At 40.6% G+C, this 21,344-nt stretch overlaps 1 protein-coding gene across 1 annotated transcript in view; it reads right to left on the reverse strand.

Moving 5' to 3' along the window:
* Positions 1-4,102: 4,102 nt before the first annotated feature.
* Positions 4,103-21,344, reverse strand: part of FAM117B (family with sequence similarity 117 member B) — a gene marked incomplete at both ends in the record, with an annotated part of 65,107 nt that continues 47,865 nt past the window's right edge. Inside the window, 4 exons of the mRNA XM_080690046.1 lie at positions 4,103-4,421; positions 8,915-9,035; positions 12,920-13,145; positions 16,112-16,255. Of these exons, the coding sequence (XP_080546172.1) occupies positions 4,103-4,421; positions 8,915-9,035; positions 12,920-13,145; positions 16,112-16,255 (810 nt within the window). The remainder of the gene's footprint in view (positions 4,422-8,914; positions 9,036-12,919; positions 13,146-16,111; positions 16,256-21,344) is intronic.

A 21,344-nucleotide genomic window follows, 5' to 3' on the forward strand; every position in this document is an offset into this window, starting at 1 on the left:
TCTTACTAAATTGCAAAGGGCCTCACTACGTAGCTGAGGCTGGCTGTGAACCACGATCCTCCTGTCTGTCTTGGCCTCCCAAATGCTGGGATTACAAGTGTGTGTCACCACGCCCCACTTGTTGCTTATATTTTAATGTCTGCTTAGCACTTACTTACCACAACAACCAGGTACTTTTAGTTCTAGACCAAGTAAGGGGTAGTAAAGAACCTGCTGCTTAAATGTTTTTCTATCAATCTGTAAAAAATAATGTACTCTCTGTAAGTTACATCAGGAGAGAAATGTAACCTGAATAATACATTATTCATAAAAATGCACAAAAACGCTTTCAAGAACAGACTTTATTTTTAACATAATAGTTCTATTTTCTTGTGAGGCAGCAACAAATGTTCAGGTACAGGGAATACATAAGTACAGAGTAACAATGCCTATTAGCATTAGAAATGCTATTTCTTGGGAGGATTTTGTAGAAAACAAAAATTTTAAAAATTGCATTTTAAAAAGATTTACACAGCTTTAACAGAGATGAAAAATGCAGAGTTAAAAAACATAAATTATAATCTTCAACAGGACTGTATAAACAAAATAATGTTCAGGGACACTCTGCTTATCACTAATTTAAACAGAGTAAAAACATAAACCTTAAAGTGCAAAGCATTCTGAGCTGTATTTTTGCAAATTCAGTACTTCCACTGGTCCAGTTTTGAGACCCAAAAATCCAAACATTAAGGAATGAATCTGAAGTCTATAATTAGTAACTAAATTTAGTAGTAGCATTAAAAAAATCTTTCCTTTAAAGAAAATCCTGACCACCTTGTCCTAATCTCCGACACAGATAAGACTATAACTTCCACCATTTTCCATGCCCCAGTCCAGTGACAGCCAACCATTTTTTAAAAGGCCAGGAGGGGGGCTGGGGGAGCCTCTCGTGTTGCCAGACATTCCAGTTAGCAACAGCACCTTTGCAAAGCCTCATCTGGCTTGTGGCCATAGAAACTTTTTTTTTTTTTTTTTTTGGTGGGATTGAACCCAGGTGCATTCTACCTCTGAGCTATATACCCCAAGCCCTATTTTATTTTTTAATTTGAAACAGGGTCTCTAAGTTGCGGAAGGCCTCACTAAATTGCTAAGGCTAGCTGCGAACTTGTGATCCTCCTGTTTCAGCCTCCCAAGTACTAGGATTACAAGCGTGCGTCACCACACTTGGCTCATAAACATTTTAAGCAAAGTGAAGAATCAGTTAAAAAATAATTTTGGCATCAACACTCACCATATATAACCAAAAAGGCAAAACTAGTATTTTTAAAAACTGCTCACAAAAGCCATAAGTAACAGACTTAGTCATGATCAGAAAGAGTAAGTTTTTAAGTTTTATCATCACAAGGAAGAAATTGTTTTAAGGGTAAAAACTGAGGTTGACAAAGTGAACTAGAGAACAGCTCCTTTAATGAAAGATACATGCCACTCAATTTTCTTTTACTGCAATGGAAGTGAATTTTATATCCCCACTGAAGCTAGTCTATTCACTTTCTGTACAGTTTTCTACAGAATAACACAATAATCATGGAGTGTAATTTTAGGATCCATGGTATGCATTCTATTTAGAGTAGACTATAAGAAATCAACTACTGGGAACTAAGGGTTAAATAAAAGAGCCGGATTGGACCCATGGTTAATATTTTTTAAGGCTGTGATAAAGCTTATATACTTAAAATCTAACCCTTTGGCACTGGTCGATTTGTTTTGTACCTTGGACCTCTTTTTCAAATCTCAGGCTCTATTTCATCCAAACCCAAGGAAGGCATTTGGCTGACATACAATTAATTTGCCTGCAAATTCACATTCTCCTTACAGCCAAACTTTAGACTAGAGGTTCTGTTTATAAGACTGTAATATATTTGAACCTCGGATTTTTTATTCTAATTTTAAATTACTTTAAGGATATATGAAACACTGCAGAAAGATGTGAATTTGATAAATGTGTACAACAGTGTAAAAGAAAAAACCTGATACAAAGTGACATTCTAGCTGTAAGAACATTTTGACTAGAGAGGTGGAGACAGAAGAGGAAAAGTAGAAAGCAAAGAAAACAGATTTAATAGACTTCAAGTAAAAAAACCAAACCAAACAAAAAAAAACCCTGAGGGTTTAACAAAAATCAAACAAAAAACTTCTACTTCTTCCCTCACTCATAAAACTTACCTGATTTCAATTTTACCTTTTCATCTGTATTTAGATATACATTGGTCAAATGGTAAAAAAAAAAAAAAAAAAAAGCATAAGGGAAAAGAAGGTACTCAAAAAACAACCAACCAAAAAATTTAGAACCAAATAACAGTTTTATGGATTTAGAAGACAAAATTTACTAAGTTTCATGTAAATTAAGTTTTAGATGGAAAGAGCACCAAACTCATCAGTCCTTCCTCTAAAACCTGACAGATTCGTTCAAATGTTTGAATTTATCTGATTAAGTGTATCTCCATTTAAAACTTATCAGGGAATACTTTAAATTGCTTAGATTTTTAAAGGTGCGTATTAGTCCTCTCAGAAGATCTATTGCTACCACTAGGTTTTCTTTGTTTTCCTTGATGTTTGAACAAGCTAGTATGTTAACCATCAAAATAGTAACCCTTTTATAAGGACTTAAATTTTTTTTCTGCCTGTAATATGGATAGGAACAGTAAATTACTGCATCATAAAGAAGTATACGAAGATACTAAAAGAATGCTTTTTTAAATGAGCAGTTTGGTTTAATTCATTTCCAAAAAAGAATTGCTCCTTAATTTTACTACCAAATACCCAGAAAGGAAATACTGTTGTCCTGTGAAATTGGCAGTGGTTTGTATAAGGATGAGCCCAAATGCAAAACTATGAATTTCTCTAAGGTGCCTGCTTGTTTATGCTCCAAAGCTGTTCTTGTCTGTTTTCCCCACTGTGGAATACTGAAGAGGAAACCAGCAAAATCTGTAAGCAATAAACCTCAGTGCCAACCACCATAAAGAAAAAGTCTCAAGATTCTGTGGCTACGGATCGCTATTCAATGGATTACACTCCTGGCAAACTACTAACCCTGACCAAATCCACAAGACAACAACATCACAAAAGCAAAGGAGGAAATCCATGCACAGCCGTTTTTAGGGTCTCCTGGGACTATGATACAGTGATGACTACAGGTAGCATGACACCCATGGCAAAGGAGGGCGGTCACGTGACATACATTTCACAGAAAACCAAGGGGCTCCTTACTTCTAGCTAGCAACCAACACTGGATAGTTTCCTTTTGGCTCATTGACTTTTATGCCAAGTTCCAATATGGGTGAGAACATATTAAAGCACTTGTCTTCAGACTATAACATTTCTGACCACATGGTGAAGTGTGTACAGGAGTAGTGAAGAAAACAGCAATTTTACAAATATTTCACCCAAAGCACAAACTTTTGACATCAAAAAACATAAATCACATAATGTACGAATATTGCTTTTTATCTTTTTATATATACTTGCTCAATGCATTTACCTATCAATTCTTATTTGGGAGAAGAACATAGTCATGAGATTAAGATTGCTGGGAAAATGTCAACAATCCCTTTGGTCCCAAAGCTGAAACAGCTGAGAAAAGCACACATCTAGAAAGGGAAACAAGAAACAGAGGCCACTAAAGAATCTGTTGAACATCCTGTTTGCTACGTTTCAGCAAATGTAACATTGGTATTATAAAATAGTCATTTTTATATAAAAGATGGTTCTTGCAGCATCACTCATGTCTCCCTTCAGGAATCATGTTTGCAGGGATCAGATTTTGTGTTTATTTTTTTACACAAGTCTAATTTGAAAACAAACAAAAAAAGGTGATATTGTCCCTCCAGAAGTAAAGAATGAGACCTTTCTTGTTTCAAACGGTGCTTTAAGAAAACTCGGGCAAGCATGAAGGCTGGCCGTGGTGAGCGGGCGACAGCCAGGCTGCTCGCTCCAAGCCTCAGTGTCACCGTCATGGGGAGCCGCCACACGGCACAGCCAGCCAGGAGCCCATGACCACCCCAGCCACGCCATCTGAGGAGGACCTCAGCTTCCCAGAACCATGGCCACGCAAGCACGGCCCCATCTATCCTTCGGCTTCCTCGATTGGTTCTGGTGGCGGGAGTAGGGAGGCGGACGGCATGACTGTACTGGTTCCTCGAGAGACTCGGTCTTGCTCTGTGTTTGTAGACAGGGAGGCCATAGCGATGGGCTGAAGCAGAGTGGTTGTCATGCCAGTGGTGACTGTCAGGCTATGGCCAGAGCCCTTGAGGGTTAGATCTGGTGTGGGAAGGAGTGGCTTGAGGATACTGACGAGGCAGAAAGCAGAACCACTTTTAGGAATGAAATTCACCTTGTTTTTGTCAGGACAGTAAAAAGCTGGAATTTCATGAAGCTGTTTTGGCCTAGACACAGAACAGATAACCCAACACTTTAAGTCACTGAGCACTGGGAAAAAGCTCTTTAATTTTTTAAAAGATAACATGTAAATACACAGAAAGATTACAAAACCAAAGCTATGTTGACAGCTTTAAATGACAAGGACCAGCAGGGCGTGGTGGCTCACACATATTTGTAATCCCAGCATTCGTGAGACTGAGACAGGAGGATCGTGGTTTGCGGACAGCCTCAGCTACTTAGGCCCTCAGGAACTTAGTGAGACCTTGTTTCAAAATAAAGAATAAAAAATAGGGCAGTGGGTGTAACTTGGAAGTAGAATGCCCCTGGGTTCCATCCTCAGACCCGCAAAAACAAACAACAAACAAACAAACAAATAAGTGACAAGGACTGAAGTACTATTAGACACAATTCAAAATACATCACTTAGCCGGGCGCGGTGGCGCAGCTTGTAATCCCCGCGCTTGGGAGGAGGAGACAGGAGGATCGCACAGGTTCGAAGCCAGCCGTGCTGGCTTAAGAGACCTTGTTTCCAAAAATAAAATAGGTCTGGGAGTGTAGCCTGGAGGTAGAAGGGCTTCCAGGAACCCCAGTACCACCAAAAAAAAGAAAAAAAAAATCACTTAAAGCCGATGCAGTAATACTTGTAATCCCAGTACTTGGGAGGCTGTCAGGAAGATGGCAGGTTTGTGGCCAGCCTCAGCAACTTAGTAAGAACCTCTGCAACTTAATGAGACCCTGTTTCAATATAAAGAATAAAAAATAGGGTTGGGGGGTGTAGCTGGGAGGTAGAATGCCCTTGGGTTCAATCCCCAGTTCCATGTACACACAAGAAAAAAAGAAAGAAAGAAAAAAAAAAAAGGAAAGAAAGAAAGAAAGAGAAAAGAAAAAGAAAAAAAAGACCAATAGTTAACAGACTACCAGAAGCCAAAGAAAAACCTTTACCCAATCCCATTTCAGGGTGGGTGGGTGTGTGTGTGTGTGTGTGTGTGTGTGTGTGTGTGTGTGTGTGTTGTTGGAGATGGAACCCAGGGGCCTTCTGCCTCTGGGCTACACTCCCAGACCTATTTTAAATTTTATTTGAAAACAGGGTCTAAGTTGCTGAGAGCCTCACTAATAGCTGAGACTGGCTTCGAACCTGTGTGATCCTCCTGTCTCAGCCTCCCAAGTGCTGGGATTACAAGCATGTACCACCACGCCCAGCTGCCATTATTACTACTTTAAATCAAAAGTAAGAATTAACAAAGAAAAGCATTCTTTTTCTTTCTTTTTTTTTTTTGAGGTACTGGGGGTTGAACCCAGAGTCATTCTACCTCCAAGATACACCCTCAGCCCTATTTGTTTAATTCTTTATTTTGAAACAGTGTCTAATGAATTGCAGAGTGCCTTACTAAGCTGCTGAGGCTGGCCGCGAACCTGTGATTCTCCTATCTCAGCCTCCCAACTACTGGGAGTACATGTGTGCGCCACCTTGTGCCTGGCTTGAAAGCATTCTTAAAACAATGATTAATCTGAATGTAGCGGTAAACACTTGTAACCCCAGTGTCTGCAAGGCTGAGACATGAAGAGCACAGGTTTGCACCTAGCCTCAGCTATTTAGTGAGGCCCTGTACAACTTAATGAAACCGTGTTTCAAAATAAAGAATAAGACATAGGGCTGAGGGTGTAGGTTGAAGGTAGAATGCCCTGAGTTCACTCGCCAGTACTGCAAAAACAAAAAATAATTAAACAAGCTAAAGACGGGCGTGGTGGCGCACACTTGTAATCCTAGCATTCAGGAGGCTGAGACAGGAGGATAGTGGCTCACGAACAGCCAGAGCTACTTAGTGAGGCCCTTTGCAACTCCGTGAGACCCTGTTTCAAAATAAATAAAAAAATAGGACTGGGGGTATAGCTCAAAGGTAGAATTTCCCTGGGTTCCATCTCCAGTACCGTAAAACAAAACAAAACAAAAAACAAGGTAAGCTTTATGCTATTGTATTTATTGTTTTTTCCTTTAATTTTGACATAGCTAAGGCAAAAAGAGATTAATATTTTTAGACTTTGAGTAACTTGTTTTATTGACAGCAAGTTAAAAATCACCTCTAAGAAATCCACTCATGGGCTACTACTGCAAATTAGTCTTTGAAATGTAAAATGTTAATAGTTTTGTGTGATATACATACTTTATACCAGTAAAAATTACATTAAAAAGTGAAAAGGTGTGCCTTTTAGTAACAGATCACTGTGCCATAGGGTTTCTTTAATATGTCTCAACACACATTTTTTCCTTTGCATTTAAGTTAGAAAATATATTAGAGATATAGTGAGCCCTGAGTAATTTCTAAATGCAACAGTGTAAGACAGATAACATAGGACACTAACATATAACAAATATTCAGTCATTTCTTTTTCTTTCTTTCTTTCTTTTTTTTTTTTTTTTGGGTGGTACTGAGGTTCCTGGAAGCCTTTCTACCTCTGGGCTACACTCCCAGACCTATTTTATATTTTATTTGGAAACAGGGTCTCTTAAGCCAGCACGGCTGGCTTCGAACCTGCGCGATCCTCCTGTCTCTGCCTCCCAAGCGCGGGGATTACAAGTGTGCGCCACCATGCCCAGCTCATATTCAGTCATTTCTAAAAAATAAATTCAAAATTTTTTGAGCCAATCAATCATTACTCTAAACTCAGTCAAATCCTAACTACCAATGTATAAAACTGAAGAGCTCAACTTGAAAAAGGTACATTTAAGCCAACTAATTTTTAGTTACTAGACCCCATTTCTTAAGAACTCTTATGAAAAGATCTAAAACAGAATTTTCAAACTGAGCATAGAAATTATATCAGCCGGGCATGGTGACGCAGGCTTGTAATCCCAGCATTAGGGAGGCTGAGACAAGAGGATCGCAGTTCGCAGATAGCCTCAGCTTAGTGAGGCCCTTTGTAACCTAGTGAGACCTGGTTTCAAAATAAATAAAAAATAGGGCAGGGGGTGTATCTTGGAAGTCTAATGCCCTTGGGTTCCATCCCTAGACCTAGAATAAAAAAAAAAAATTATCTTATTTGTACCAGTTACTTGGCACACAAGTAGAATTTGGGTTCTACCCTCCACATTTACAGATTTATCAGGCCTGTGCTGTGGGCTGGGATCTGAAGTGTCACTGAATCCCCAGGTGATTACGATGTAGGGAGTCCACGGAGAAGAAATATTGCAGAAATGCTGGCTGAAACTCTCAGTTGGCCTCAGTTAAAACTTACAGGCTGACATGTTGAAAAAACTAAAATAAGCAGTTGTTAAGAGTCTTCAGTTACTGTCACAGAAGCAGATAGGAGACTGACAGCTGGTGTTTCCTGAGAGAAGCTGAAGGGATTCAGATAATGGCCTTTGTGTGGCAAAATTATTCAGAATGTGAGTAAAGGAAGGACAGGACGAGTATAAGAGGAACAAAAGGATGCCATAATTTAAATCACTCCAAGATGTTCATGACAGAGAAAAAAGACAGTGTGAACTGGAGAAGGATGGACTATCTCCACATTATATTTTAGGTTTCACAGTAAAAAAAAAAAAAGCAAAACAGACCGCCAGTCATGGTGGTACATGCCTGTAATCCTAGTACTTGGGAGGCTGAGACAGGAGGATCACAAGTTTGGCAATAGAGTGAGACTCTGTTTCAAATCAAAACAAAAAATAAATAAATAAAAAAGGGCTAGGGGTGTAGATTGGGCCCCTCGGTTCAATCCCCAATACAGATGGATAGATGGATAGACACAGATGGAGGGATGGACCAAAGGAGCTGGGTGCAGTGGTGTACACCTATAATCCCAGTATTTGGGAGACTGAGATAGGAGGACTGCAATTTCAAGCAATCTAGCAAGACCCTGTCTCCAAACAAAGAATAAAAAGGCTGGAGGTGTAGTCTGGAGGTAGAACGCCACTGGGTTCAATCCCCAGTACCACCAAAAAAATTAACTGATTTTGTCCCATCATCTCAGCCGTGAAACACTATCCAAACTTAAACTGAGGAACAAATATATCATTTATGATAATTTTAAAAATAATGTTTATATGTTCAGAGAATTGAAAACTTGGAGCTTAATGGCTTAACTAGAGAATAATTAGAGCAATAGAGAGCAAAAAATGAAGGGGATCTGATCCTTGAAAGGATCCTAGTTTGAAAGGAACCAAACTAGGTAAATTCCCTGATTTATCTTGAATAAACATTGCTAAATGTAATGTGTGAAGTCAAATGAATACAAGTATGCAAAAATGACAGCCACAGCAGACACTCGGGGACAACCGAGGGGTGTGGGCAACTACTTACTGGTGGAGATGAATCACTGCTGTATTTTCTTCAGTGTGATAATAGTATTGTTATGGAGTAGTACTGTGGTTTCATTTAGTGAACACTACAAAATGTTAACAATCATATAATCTGGCAGACATATGGGTGATCACTATACTGTTCTTCCAACTTACTTGAAAATTCTCATAATAAAAAAATTGGGGTGGGGGAATACTTACGAGCATTCTTCAAAAACCTTGACCCTTTCACAGCCCTCAGGAGGTTCTCTTTTGAACATGTAACTGTTGTTAGGTTTTGGTGAGGTTGCATATTTAGGCAAAGGAGAGTTGTTCCCATTCTCTGCAAGAGATGAGACCCTGAGTTACTATGAAACACCACCACAACAATGCGCAGTCATGCTGTATGTAATGCTCCTGGCTCCCCACACGCGCCACCTCAGGGCAGGAGCAGGGCTTTACTCATCACCACCACCCAGTATCTAACAATTCCTTGCAAAAAATATATATAATTTGTTAAATAAATGCACAAATACAAAGTTTTTATTTCTTTTCTAGTTACAATTATCATAGCCTAGTCCTGTATCACTTAATCCTCAGATCTGAAGACTGACCTAGCAGGCTGACAGCACCACTTTTCACAGCATGGTATGTGAAATGGTTCTTCAGTGGCTGCTTACCATGAATTCTTGGCCTGCTCTGTGACTTTTTTACCTTGACTTCTCTGCTCCATGTAGTTGGAGCCCTTTTGCCTAAAAGCTTCCCATTACCTAAAAAAGGATAAGTCTAGCCAGGTGTGGTAGGGTACATGCTTGTAATTTGGGAGGCTGAGACAGGAGGACCGTGGTTTGTGGACAGCCTCAGCTACTTAGAGAGGCCCTCTGCAACTCAGTGAGACCTGGTTTCAAAATAAAGAATAAAAAATAGGGCAGGAGCTGGGCGTGGTGGCGCACACTTGTAATCCCCGTGCTTGGGAGGCTGAGACAGGAGGATGACACAGGTTCAAAGCCAGCCTCAGCTACTTAGTGAGGCTCTCAGCAACTTAGTGAGACCCTGTTTCCAAATAAAATATAAAATAGGTCTGGGAGTATAGCCCAGAGGTAGAAAGCCTCTGGGTTCCACCCCCAGTACCACCAAAAAATAAAAATAAAAATAGGGCAGAAGGTGTAGCTTGGAGGTCGAATGCCCCTGGGTTCCACCCCGAAACCCGCAAAAAAAAAAAAAAAAAAAAAAAAAAAAAATTTTTTTTTTTTTTTTTAGTATTAGGGATTGAACTCAGGGACATTCTACCTCCTAGATATACCCCCAGCTCTATTTTTGATTCTTTATTTTAAAAGAGGGTCTCACTAAGTTTCGGAGGGCCTAAGTAGCTGAGGCTGGCCGTGAACTTGCAATCCTCCTGTCTCAGCCTCCTAAGTACTGGGATTACAAGCGTGTGCCACCATGCCTGGCTAAATTACAGATTTTAATAGCCATGTTCTATCTGATCTAGAAAAATAACAAAAAAGGTCCAAATTGCCAGGCGTGGTGGCGCACACTTGTAATCCCCGCACTTGGGAGGCTGAGACAGGAGGATCGTGCAGGTTCGAAGCCAGCCTCAGCTACTTAGTGAGGCTCTCAGCAACTTAGTGAGACCCTGTTTCCAAATAAAGTATAAAATAGGTCTGTGAGTATAGCCCGGAGATAGAAAGCCTCTGGGTTCCACCCCCAGTACCACCAAAAATAAATAAATAAATGAATAAATAAATAAATAAATAAATAAGGTCTAAATATTAAGTCCATGGTTTGTTTGTTTGTGATACTGAGAAATGAAGGAACATTCTACCTGAGCTCTATTTTATAAGTTGCCAAGGCTGGATATGAACCTGATCCTCCTGTCTCACCCTCCCAACTACTGGAATTACAAGCCTGTGCCAACACTCTTGGCTTTATTTTATTTTTTAATGGAAACAAGGTCTTGTTAAATTGCAGAGGGCTTTGCTAAGTTCCTGAGGCTGGCAGCAAACCTGTGATTCTCCTATCTTAGCCTACCCCCAAGTATTAGGATTATGGGCATGAACCACCACGCCCCGCTATCAGTCCATAGTCTGAATTGACCTCTTCAGCAAATCTGTCTTTTATACTTGCTATGATTTCAATCATTTCGTAGTAATGGCTAATCATGCCAGGTGTGGTGGAATACGCTTGGAATCCCAGCATTTAGGAGGGACCAACACATGAGGATTGTGGTTTGAGGACAGCCTTAGCTACTTAGTGAGACCTTGTTTCAAAATAAAGAATAAAAAATAGGGCTGGGGGTGTAGTTTAGAGGTAGAATGCCCCTGGGTTCCATCCCCAATACAAAAAAGAAAAAGAAAAAAAAAAGTAGTAATGGCTAGTCATAACAATAGAGCAGTTTAGGACATTCAATATATTATATTGTTAGGAGTTCCAAATGAATAACTGTGAACTGAACTACAGAGTTTATAAATGTCACATTATTGCCCTCAGGTACATATAGTAACTAGGATTAGGCTAACAAAATATTGCTCTGATAGAAATAAAAAATTCTACCTGTTTTGCTAGTTTCATGTACTTTTATACTTTTATTGGTGCATTGTAATTATACATCACAAAGTCATGCAAAAAAAAATATGCCCACAGATCTTGGTGTGTTTCCCTTTGGGTCCCATCCAACTACCCACCCCTTCCTCATAAAAAATAGTGAGATTACTAAAGATATCTTCATACATGGGAATAACATCATTTGAACTGTTTCTTTCATCAGTTCTTCTTTTTCCCTTCTCCACCTCCCTCCCCTTATGCCCTACCACTTTTACTTTCCTCAATAATCTAGTCTTTTTGTTTCCTATTTTTCTTTATAGCTTCAACAAATGAGGGAAAACATTCAACTCTTAACTTGCTGAAACTAGCTGATCTCACTTAACATTATATTCTCTAGTTCCACCCATTTTCCTGCAAATGACATAGTTGTGTTGTTCTTTATGACTAAGCAAAATTCCATTGTGTGTGTATATACATTTATCGCATTTTCATTATCCATTCATCTGTTGATGGACACTTGCGTTGGTTCCATAAAACGTGGCTATTGTAAACTGTGCTGCTACAGAAGGTAGGATATTGGGGCTGGGTGTGGTGGCCCATGCCTATAATCCCAGCACTTGGGAAGCTGAGTTAGGAGGATCACAGTTTTGAGGTCAGCCTTAGCAACTTGGTGTGATCCTACTTCAAAATAAAAAAGAATAAGCCAGGTGTGGTGGCACATGCTTGTAATCCCAGTACTTGGGAGCCTGAGACAGGAGGATCAAGGTTCAAGGACAGCCTTAGTTCCTTAATGAGGCGCTCCATAATTTGATCTTGTTTCATAATAAATAAAGACAGGTGCGGTAACACAGGCTTGTAATCCCAGCATTTGGGAGGCTGAGACAGGAGGATCTCTGTTCACTGCTAACCTCACTACTTCGTGAGGCTCTATGCAACTCAGTGACACTCTTTTTCAAAATAAAAAATAAAAAATAGGGCTGGGGATGTAGCTCAGAGGTAGAATACCCCTTGGGTACCATTCCTAAAACTGCAATATATATATATTATATATTATATAAAATAAAAAAATTAAGTAGGGCTGGGGGTATACCTTGGAGGTAGAATGCCTCTGGTTTCAATACCCAGTACTACCAAAAATAAATAAATAAGAAGGTATGTTATTTGTAATATTAAAACTTAAACTGCTTAATATTCAAACTGCTCTGTTTTCAGATTATTTTTACAGTATATTCTTCAACTTTTACTCCAGGTTTCCTTTGAACACTCATCTTGCTTTGATATAAATCACTTTAATTCTTGTTAGAAATATCACTAGCATAATATTCTCTAGTTCCATCCATTTACTTCATAGGCAGTTAAAAAGTATTAAGGTAATAATCATTAACAACTAAGTTGACAGAGAACAAAGTGCTGTACAGGACAAATATTCATCTAGTCACTAATGAGGAAGTAGTAACAAGTGCAAAAAGTTAAGAGCTACAAAAAAAGCCTGTAAAACCACCCAACAAGACCATCATCTGAGCACCACCGCCAAACCCAATGTTGTGAACTCCAAGTTTTTAAATTTATGTTTTGACCCCACTGCCTTGGGTAATCTTAAGTATGTGTAGTCTGCTAGAAAATAAAAAGAATGAATAACATGGGTGGTATTCAGTTATCATGCAGAGATAGCCATCAACACACCTTTATCCCTGGAATCAACAAGCAGGTCATCAGCTGAGCAGGGGCTCTCCTCACTGCCTTCGTTGGAGATGGTGAGGAAGGAAGTGGGGGACACAGACTGAGAGCGGCTGCTGTTGTTGCTGCCCCTGTCTGCCCCTCCAGGGGTCTGTGTATCGATGCTGCGCGTGCTGCTGCTTCTTTGTGCAAGCGGGGGAGGTGCACGATGGCCATCTGGAATATCCTGTGGCTGTTATAAAAATTTTAAAACATCTATATTTACCAGTGATTTTGAAACCAGCCACACACCCAACATTAACCTTTCCCTTGAAGTGCCAGAAACACAAATCAAATTCTTTCCTACTTATTAGGTCTTTGCTCATTAGTGAAATCCTAATCTAATCAGATTCCGCCACTAGTGTCCTGGGTGGAGAATTTGTCTTCCTAAAACCTGGCACACGGCAAGAAGGCAATACTTACTGAATAAATGAACTACAGCTGGTGGTGTATACCTCTAATCTCAGTACTTGGGAGGCTAAGACAGGAGGATTGCAGGTTCAAGGACAGCCTCAGCAAATAGTGAGACTCATCTGACTAGCAAGACTTTGTTTCCAAATAAAATTAAAATGGGAGGGGGAGTATATATCTCTGAGGTAGAATGCTCCTGGGTTAAATTCCCAGTACTGGAAAAAATATTTACACTGAATTACTTATGTACTGAACATTATTATTATCGTCACTATTATTATTTGAAGTGCTGGGGATTGAACCCAGGGCTTTGCACATGCTAAGGCAAGTGCTCTACCAGTGAGCCACACCCACACCCAGTCCTAAAGGGATATATGTATGTATTTTGTGCTACCGGGGAATGAACCTTGGGCCTCACACATGCAAAGCAAGCTCTCTAACACTGAGCTACATCCTGAGCCCCCTGTATGTCATTTTTAAAATTATAAAGAATAATGCTGGGCATGGTGGCACAAGTTTGTAATCTCAGCATTCAGGAGGCTGAGACCTGAGGATCACAGTTCTCAGACAGCCTCAGCTACTTAGTGAAGCTCTTTGCAACTCATTGAGACCTTGTTTCAAAATAAAGAATAAAAAATAGGGCTATAAGTAGGTTACCTCCATAATGTGAAACAGTGATATTTAAAGATAGGTCGTTGGATTCCTTTCTTCTCCTGCCCATTTCCCTTGAAAGAGTAGCTTGCTCTCACTCGCTCTTGCTCTCTCCTCTCTCTCTCCCTTCCTCCCTCCCTTTCTTAAGAAACCTTATAGCCAGGTGTGGTGGTGCTCACTGAGATAGGAGGATCGAAGGTAGAATGTTCCTGAGTTCAACCCCCAGAACTACACACACACACAAAGAAACCTTCCTAAAGAGGGAAAGGTTATAGTGCTAATTACAGGGTGCAATCAGGAAGGCATTAAGAGGAAAACTTGTGAGGTTCACCTAGCAGGGAAACCAGCTCCTCATACACCTCTGATTCATTTACTTTTATTATATCAGGGAAAGCTTACCCAATCATGCAAAATGGAGGGGAGTTGTGTTTTCTCTACGAAGCAAAACCAACATGTTTTCTTAAGGGAGAGGATCTTAAACATCAAGAAATTGTTACTTTACATTCTCTAATTCCTCCCTTGTTAAAGAATACTCTAAGCTATACCTCCAGCCCTATTTTACTTTTTATTTTGAAACAGGGTCTCACTGAGTCACAGAGGGCCTCACTAGGTTGCTGAGGCTGGCTGCAAACCTATGGTCCTCCTGTCTCAGCTTCCCACGTACTGAGATTATAAGTGTGCACCACCACACCTAGCTTTCACTGTGTTTCACAGAAGAACCATTCTATGTGTATTCTAACAGAAAGGATAAGAAGATCATTTCTACTGGACTCTGTGAAGACACCCTAGAATGTCAAACAAAACCAAATAGTCATTAACAAACAGGAACAAGTAGATTCATGATGAAAATGTGTCTGACAGCCTATAACCTCTCACCTCAAATCAGTAAGCTAAACTTTTGCTAAAGGATGTGTAGCAAATGAGAACTGTATCACCTATGTAGTGGATTTTTTTTTTTTTTTTTTTTTTTTTTGCGGGTCTGGGTTGGAGCCCTGGAGCATTCACCCTCTGAGCTACACCTCCTGCCCTATTTTTTATTCTTTATTTTGAAACCGGGTCTCACTGAGTTGCAGAGGGCCTCACGAAGTAGCTAAAGCTGTCCGCAAACCGCGATCCTCCAGGTCTCAGTCTCCCAAATGCTGGGATTACAAGCGTCCGCCACAACGCCTGACTTTCTATGTAGTAATTTTTAAAACAGATAAAAAAAAAAATAGTTTTTGTTTGAGAGTTCTAATTTAAACCCCATCAGTTGCCTCCATGAGATGCAAAGAAATAAAAGATTTTCAACTGCTTGCCAAGTTCAGTGTTTTTCAAAAAGAGTTATATTTTCATTTTTTCTTTTTTTGTGGTACTGGGGATGGAATCCAGGGGCCTTCTACCTCCAGGCTACACTCCCAGACCTATTTTTTATTTTATTTGGAAACAAAGTCTTGCTAATCTGATGAGAGTCTCACTATTTGCTGAGGCTGGCTTCAAACCTGTACAATCCTTCTGTCTCAGACTCACAAGTACTGGGATTTACAAGCATGTGCCACCACACCTGGCAAAAAAGAGATATATTTTCATTTTCTCTTAGTTGAGAGGAAAGAAATCTAAGTCAATATGGAAAACAGGAGCTGGACGTGATGGCACACACTTGTAATCCCAGCATTCGGGTGGCTGAGACCTGAGGATCACAGTTCATGGACAGCCTCAGCTACTTAGTGAGGCCCTCCGCAAATTTAGGGAGACCATGTTTCAAAATAAAGAATAAAAAATAGGGCAGAGGGTATAGCTTAGAGGTCAAATGCCTCTGAGTTCTATCCCTAGACTCAAAAGGAAGAAAGAAAAAAAAAAAAGGAAAACAAAACTGTGACTTTTTCAATACTTAGAGGAATTCCTGTATAAAGTTGACTTTAAGTTACAAGATTACACCGGGCGTGGTGGTGTACACTTGTAATCCCCGCACTTGGGAGGCGGAGACAGGAGGATCGTGCAGGTTCAAAGCCAGCTGTGCTGGCCTAAGAGACCGTGTTTCCAGTAGAAGGGTTTCCAGGAACCCCAGTACCACCAAAAAAATAAATAAAATAAAAAGCAAAAAGATACAAGAGTACTTACTATAAGTTGTTCTTCCTTTTCCCCAGTCTCTTTAATTATTATTTCAATCTCCTGATTCAATCCTTCCACACTATTCCGGAACCGGGAACCTGTTGATTTGGTGATGGGAATTACTGGAATAAGTGCACTCTTTGGAACAGGAGCCTTAAGAAAAAGGGGTAGAGAGGAGGAGAAAGGTTAAACATCACTTTTTAGTTCTCTAGATGGAAGCATGCTTCAGGTTGACATAAGTAAATAAAAAAACATTAGGCAAGTGCTCTACCACTTAGCCACACCCCAGCCTACTTCATGACTTTGAGTGTGAATGACAGGGCACCTGGTACAGCAGTACCTAGCCCATAGTGGATGGATGCTCAGTAAACATCTACAATTTTTAATTTTCCTTTTCTTTTCCCCTTGTGGTACTAGGGATAGAACCCAGGGGTATTCTACCTCTGAGCTACACCCCCAAGCCCTATTTTTTATACTTTATTTTGAAACAGGGTCTCACTGAGTTGGAAAGGGCCTAAGTAGCTGATGCTGTCCACAAACCACAATCCATCTGTATCAGCCTCCCAAATGCTGGGATTACAAAGTGTGCGCCACCACGCCAGCTAGGAGTTTAAATTTTTATAAATGTGCAGTATTGGTAAGTTAAAGTTTTTTTTTGTCCATCAGCATTTGACTTGTGACACTGATTGTGACATGGAGTTGTCACCACTTTGGAAATCCAGAGGGAATCTAGGACAAGCAAGTGTTCAGACAAAATGAAATAGGCTAAGAGAATAGATCTGAGGATGTGCCTGAGATTTTCCTCAAAAAATAATTTTGGAAAGCCGAGTGTGGTGGTGCATGCTTGTAATCCTAGTACTTGAGGCTGAGACAAGAGGACCGCAGGATCTCAGCTAGCCTCAACTACTTAGTGAGGCCTTCCGCAACCTAGTGAGACCTTGTTTCAAAATAAAGAATAAAAATAATAGGGATGGAAGCCGGGCATGATGGCGTATGCTTATAATCCCAGCATTCGGGAGGCTGAGACAAGAGGATGGACAGGAGGGTGGCAGTTCACGGACAGCCTCAACTACTTAATGAGGCCCTTTGCAACTCAGTGAGACCCCGTTTTAAAATAAAAATACAAAATAGGGAAGGGGGTGTAGCTCGGAGATCGAATGTCGCTGGGTTCCATCCCCAGACCCGGGGAAAAAAAAATCTACGTGTTACTTATTCTCTGTTGCCCTTGCCAAGAGCCGCAATCCTCCGGGTCTCAGCCTCCTGAATGCTGGGATTACAAGCATGCACCACCACGCCTGGCAATGTCTTTCTTGATGGCTCTATCCTCAGTCCAAGGATAAATATTCTTGGTGTTGAGCATTATCAATATACACATCATACTGTACTATAATTAATTATTAACTTGTATTTCTCTGAGACTTGATGGAGACATGATAATATTTCTTTACTGCCACATTTCCTAGTGAGTACTACCATACCAGTCACGGTGTAGATATTTAGTAAATGTTGTGTGGATGTACAGATATGTCATTGTTATACATTTCTCCAAAGAGAGAAAACCTATTAAAACAACGCCACACCAGTAACTTAAGAGAAAAAAACTTTCATGTTTACAGTTTGAAAGTTTCAACTAAACACGAATGCCACTATCCTAATGATCATGATGCATATGTGCTTGATTTATGGTTAACTATTACCACTCAAACAAATCAAGAAATCAAGATGCATAATCTGTCAAGTATACAAAACTCAGACTACATAAACTTATTTTTTAAATTGCTCCATTTTCTAGACCTCATCTTCTTTGTAAAAAGATGTTTTTAAATTAAACATGTACTTCATGCAAGCTAAAATAATGTTTTTGTTGTTGTGGTGGTGGTGGTATTGGAAATTGAATCCAGGAACAATCTACCTCTAAGCTACACCTCCAGCCCTATTTTATTTTTTACTTTGAAACAGGGTTTAGCTAAGTTGCTAAGGGTGCTTCACTAAATTGCTGAGGTTGACTGTGAATTTGTAATCCTCCTGTCTCAATTGTCCAAGGTCTGGGATTACAGGAGTGTACCACCACACCTGGCTACAATAGTCCTTTTTAATAAATCAATTAAAGCCAAGCATGCTGGGCATGGTGGTACACACTTGTAATCCTAGTATTAAGGAGGCTGAGACAGTAGGATCACAGACTCACGGCCAGCCTCAGCTACTTAATGAGGCCATCTAAAACATAGTGAATCCCTGATTCCAAATAAAAAATAAAAAAACAGGACTGGGTGTATAGCTTGGAGGTAGAATGCCCCCGGTTCCACTGCTAGTAACACACACACACACACACACACACACACACACACACACACACACACGAGCATGGTGGTACATGCCTATAATCTCAGTACTTGGAAGATGGAGACAGGATGATTGTAGCAAGATCATGTTTCAAAACTGAGAAACTAATCCCAGCATTTGGGAGGCCGAGACAGGAGAATTGCGATTCACGGACAGCTTCAGCTACTTAGTGAGGCCCTTTGCAACTCAATGAGACCCTATTTCAAAATAAAAAATAAAAAGCCGGGTGTGGTGGCACATGCTTGCAATCCCAGCATTTGCGAGGCTGAGACAGGAGGATCTGGGTTTGCGGCCAGCCTCAGCTACTTAGGTGAGGCCCTTTGCAACTCAGTGAGACCCTGTTTCAAAATAAAGAATATAAAATAGAGCTGGGGTGTAGCTTGGAGGTAGAATGCCCCTGGGTTTCATCCCCAGTACTGTATTAAAAAAAAAAAAAAAGTAGGGGTATAGCTCAAAAGTAGAATGCCCCTGGGATGAATCCCTAGTACCACCCCCACACACACAAAAGTGACCAATAAAGCTGAGTGTGGTGGCACACAATTGTAATCCCAGCATTTGGGAGGCTGAGACAGGAGAATCACAGTCCACAGACAGCTTCAGCTACTTAGTGGGGCCCTTTGCAACTCAGTGAAACCCTGTTTCAAAATAAAGAATAAAAAGTAGGGTGGGGACTATAGTTTGGATGGAATGTCCCAGGGTTCCATCCCCAGTACTGCAAAAATAAATAAGTAAATAAATAAATAAGCCAGGCGTGGTGGCATACTCTTGTAATCCCAGCATTTGGGAGGCTGAGACAGGAGGATCGTGGTTCGAGGACAGCCTCAGTTACTACTTAGACCTTTTGCAATTCAGTGAGACCCTATTTCAAAATAAAGAATAAAAAATAAGAGCTGGAGGTATAGCTTGGAAGTAGAATGCCAATGGGTTCCATCCCCAGTACCAAATAAATAAATAAATAAATAAATAAATAAAATTTTTTTTTTCCGGGTCTGGGGATGGAACCCAGAGGTATTTGACCTCTGAGCTACATCCCCCCTGCCCTATTTTTTTTATTCTTTATTTTGAAACCGGGTCTCACTGAATTTGCAGAGGGCCTCACTATTTAGCTGAGGCTGTCTGTGAACCGCGTTCCTCAGGTCGCAGCCTCCCGAATGCTGGGATTACAAGCATGCGCCACCACACCCGGCTACTCTACTTTCTATTGCAAGCAATCCATATATACTTAGCACTCATTAGAAACTTTCATCTTATAAAACAATTGGCAAAGTTTTCCTATAAAGGCCAAATGGTAAATATTTCAGTTTTTGAAAGTCAGGACATCTCTATCACTACTCCATGACACTGTTGTACCAAGAAAGGAGCCATAAACAATATATAAAGTGAGAGTGGCTGCATTCTAATAAAACCTCATTTACATAAACAGCTGGTGGATCACTTGACTTACAAGCCACAGTTTGCCAACTCCTATCTTTTTTTGTTTTTTTGGTACTGGGAGGTAGAACCCAGGGGCTTTCTACTTCCGGGCTTATACCCCTAGCCCTATTTTATAATTTTTTTGGAAACAGGGTCTCACTAAGTTGTTGAGAGCCTCACTAAGTAGCTGAGGCTGGGTACAAACCTGTGTGATCCTCCTGTCTCAAGCCTCCCAAGCGTTAGGGCTACAAGTGTTTGCCACCATGCCTGGCTGCCAACTCCTGTCTTAAAAAAAAAATGACCTGAAGAGCCGGGCATGGTGGCACATGCTTTCGGGAGGCTGAGACTGGAGGATCGCGGTTTGTGGACAGCCTCAGCTACTTGGTGAGGCCCTCCGCAACTTAGTGAGACCCTGTTGCAAAATAAAGAATAAAGAAATAGGGCAAGGGGTGTAGCTCAGAGGTCAAACACCCCTGGGTTCCATCCCCAGACCCACAGGGAAAAAAAAAAATGACCTGGATGTCACAGATCTAAGCCTTCTAGTTTCCAGGGTGCACTGCCTTATTCCTGAGATAGAAAACTGATTCTATGCTTCCTCATTCTCAAAGTTTCACTTTTGGGAGTTGAGAGATTCAGTCATGAGCCTAAAATGAACTCGCTCTTTCCTTGCCAAGGGACACTAGCCAATTTCAATTCAGTTTAAAGAAGAAGTGTTTCCTGCATAAGCCATCAAGAGGGGTTCATATGAGCCGGGTGTGGTGGCATAAGCTTGTAATCCCAGCATTCAGGAGGCTGAGACCGGAGGATCGCAGTTTGCGGACAGCCTCAGCTACTTAGTGAGGCCCTCGCAACTCAGTGAGACCCTGTTTTAAATTAAAGAATAAAAATGAGGGCAGGGAGTGTAGCTTGGAGGTCCACTGCCCTTGGGTTCCATTCCCAGACCCCCCCACACACACAATATAATAAAAAATAAATAAATAAAAAAGAGCAGTTCATAGGGCTTTATTTAAGGTATCAAAGCAGTTAAAGATTTTTCCTACCTACAGGGCATAGGTGGCCCATACCTGTAATTCTAGCTCTTGGGAGGCTGAGACAGGAAGATCACAAGTCCAAGACCAGCCTTGACAATTTAGTAAGACCTTATTTCAAAATAAAATAGGAGCTGGGCATGGTGGCACAAAACTGTAATCTTAGTCCTTGGGAGGGAGGCTGAGACAGGAGGATAACAGGTTCAAAGCCAGCCTCAGCACCTAGTGAGGCTCTCAGCAACCTATTGAGACTCTATTTCCAAAAGAAATAAAATCGGATTGGGGATGCAGCTTGGAGGTAGAATGCCTCTGGTTCAATCCCATGTGTGTGCGTGTATATGTTTTCTGTGCGCAGTTTTTCTGTCCAAAAAAACTTTATGAGACAGGTATTCTTTTGTGTGTGTTGCACTGGGGATTGAACCCAGAGGCCTTCTACCTCCAAGATACACCCCAGCCCT

This window comes from Muscardinus avellanarius (genome assembly GCF_963383645.1).
Source record: "Muscardinus avellanarius genome assembly, chromosome: 2".
Taxonomy (NCBI): Eukaryota; Metazoa; Chordata; class Mammalia; order Rodentia; family Gliridae; genus Muscardinus; species Muscardinus avellanarius.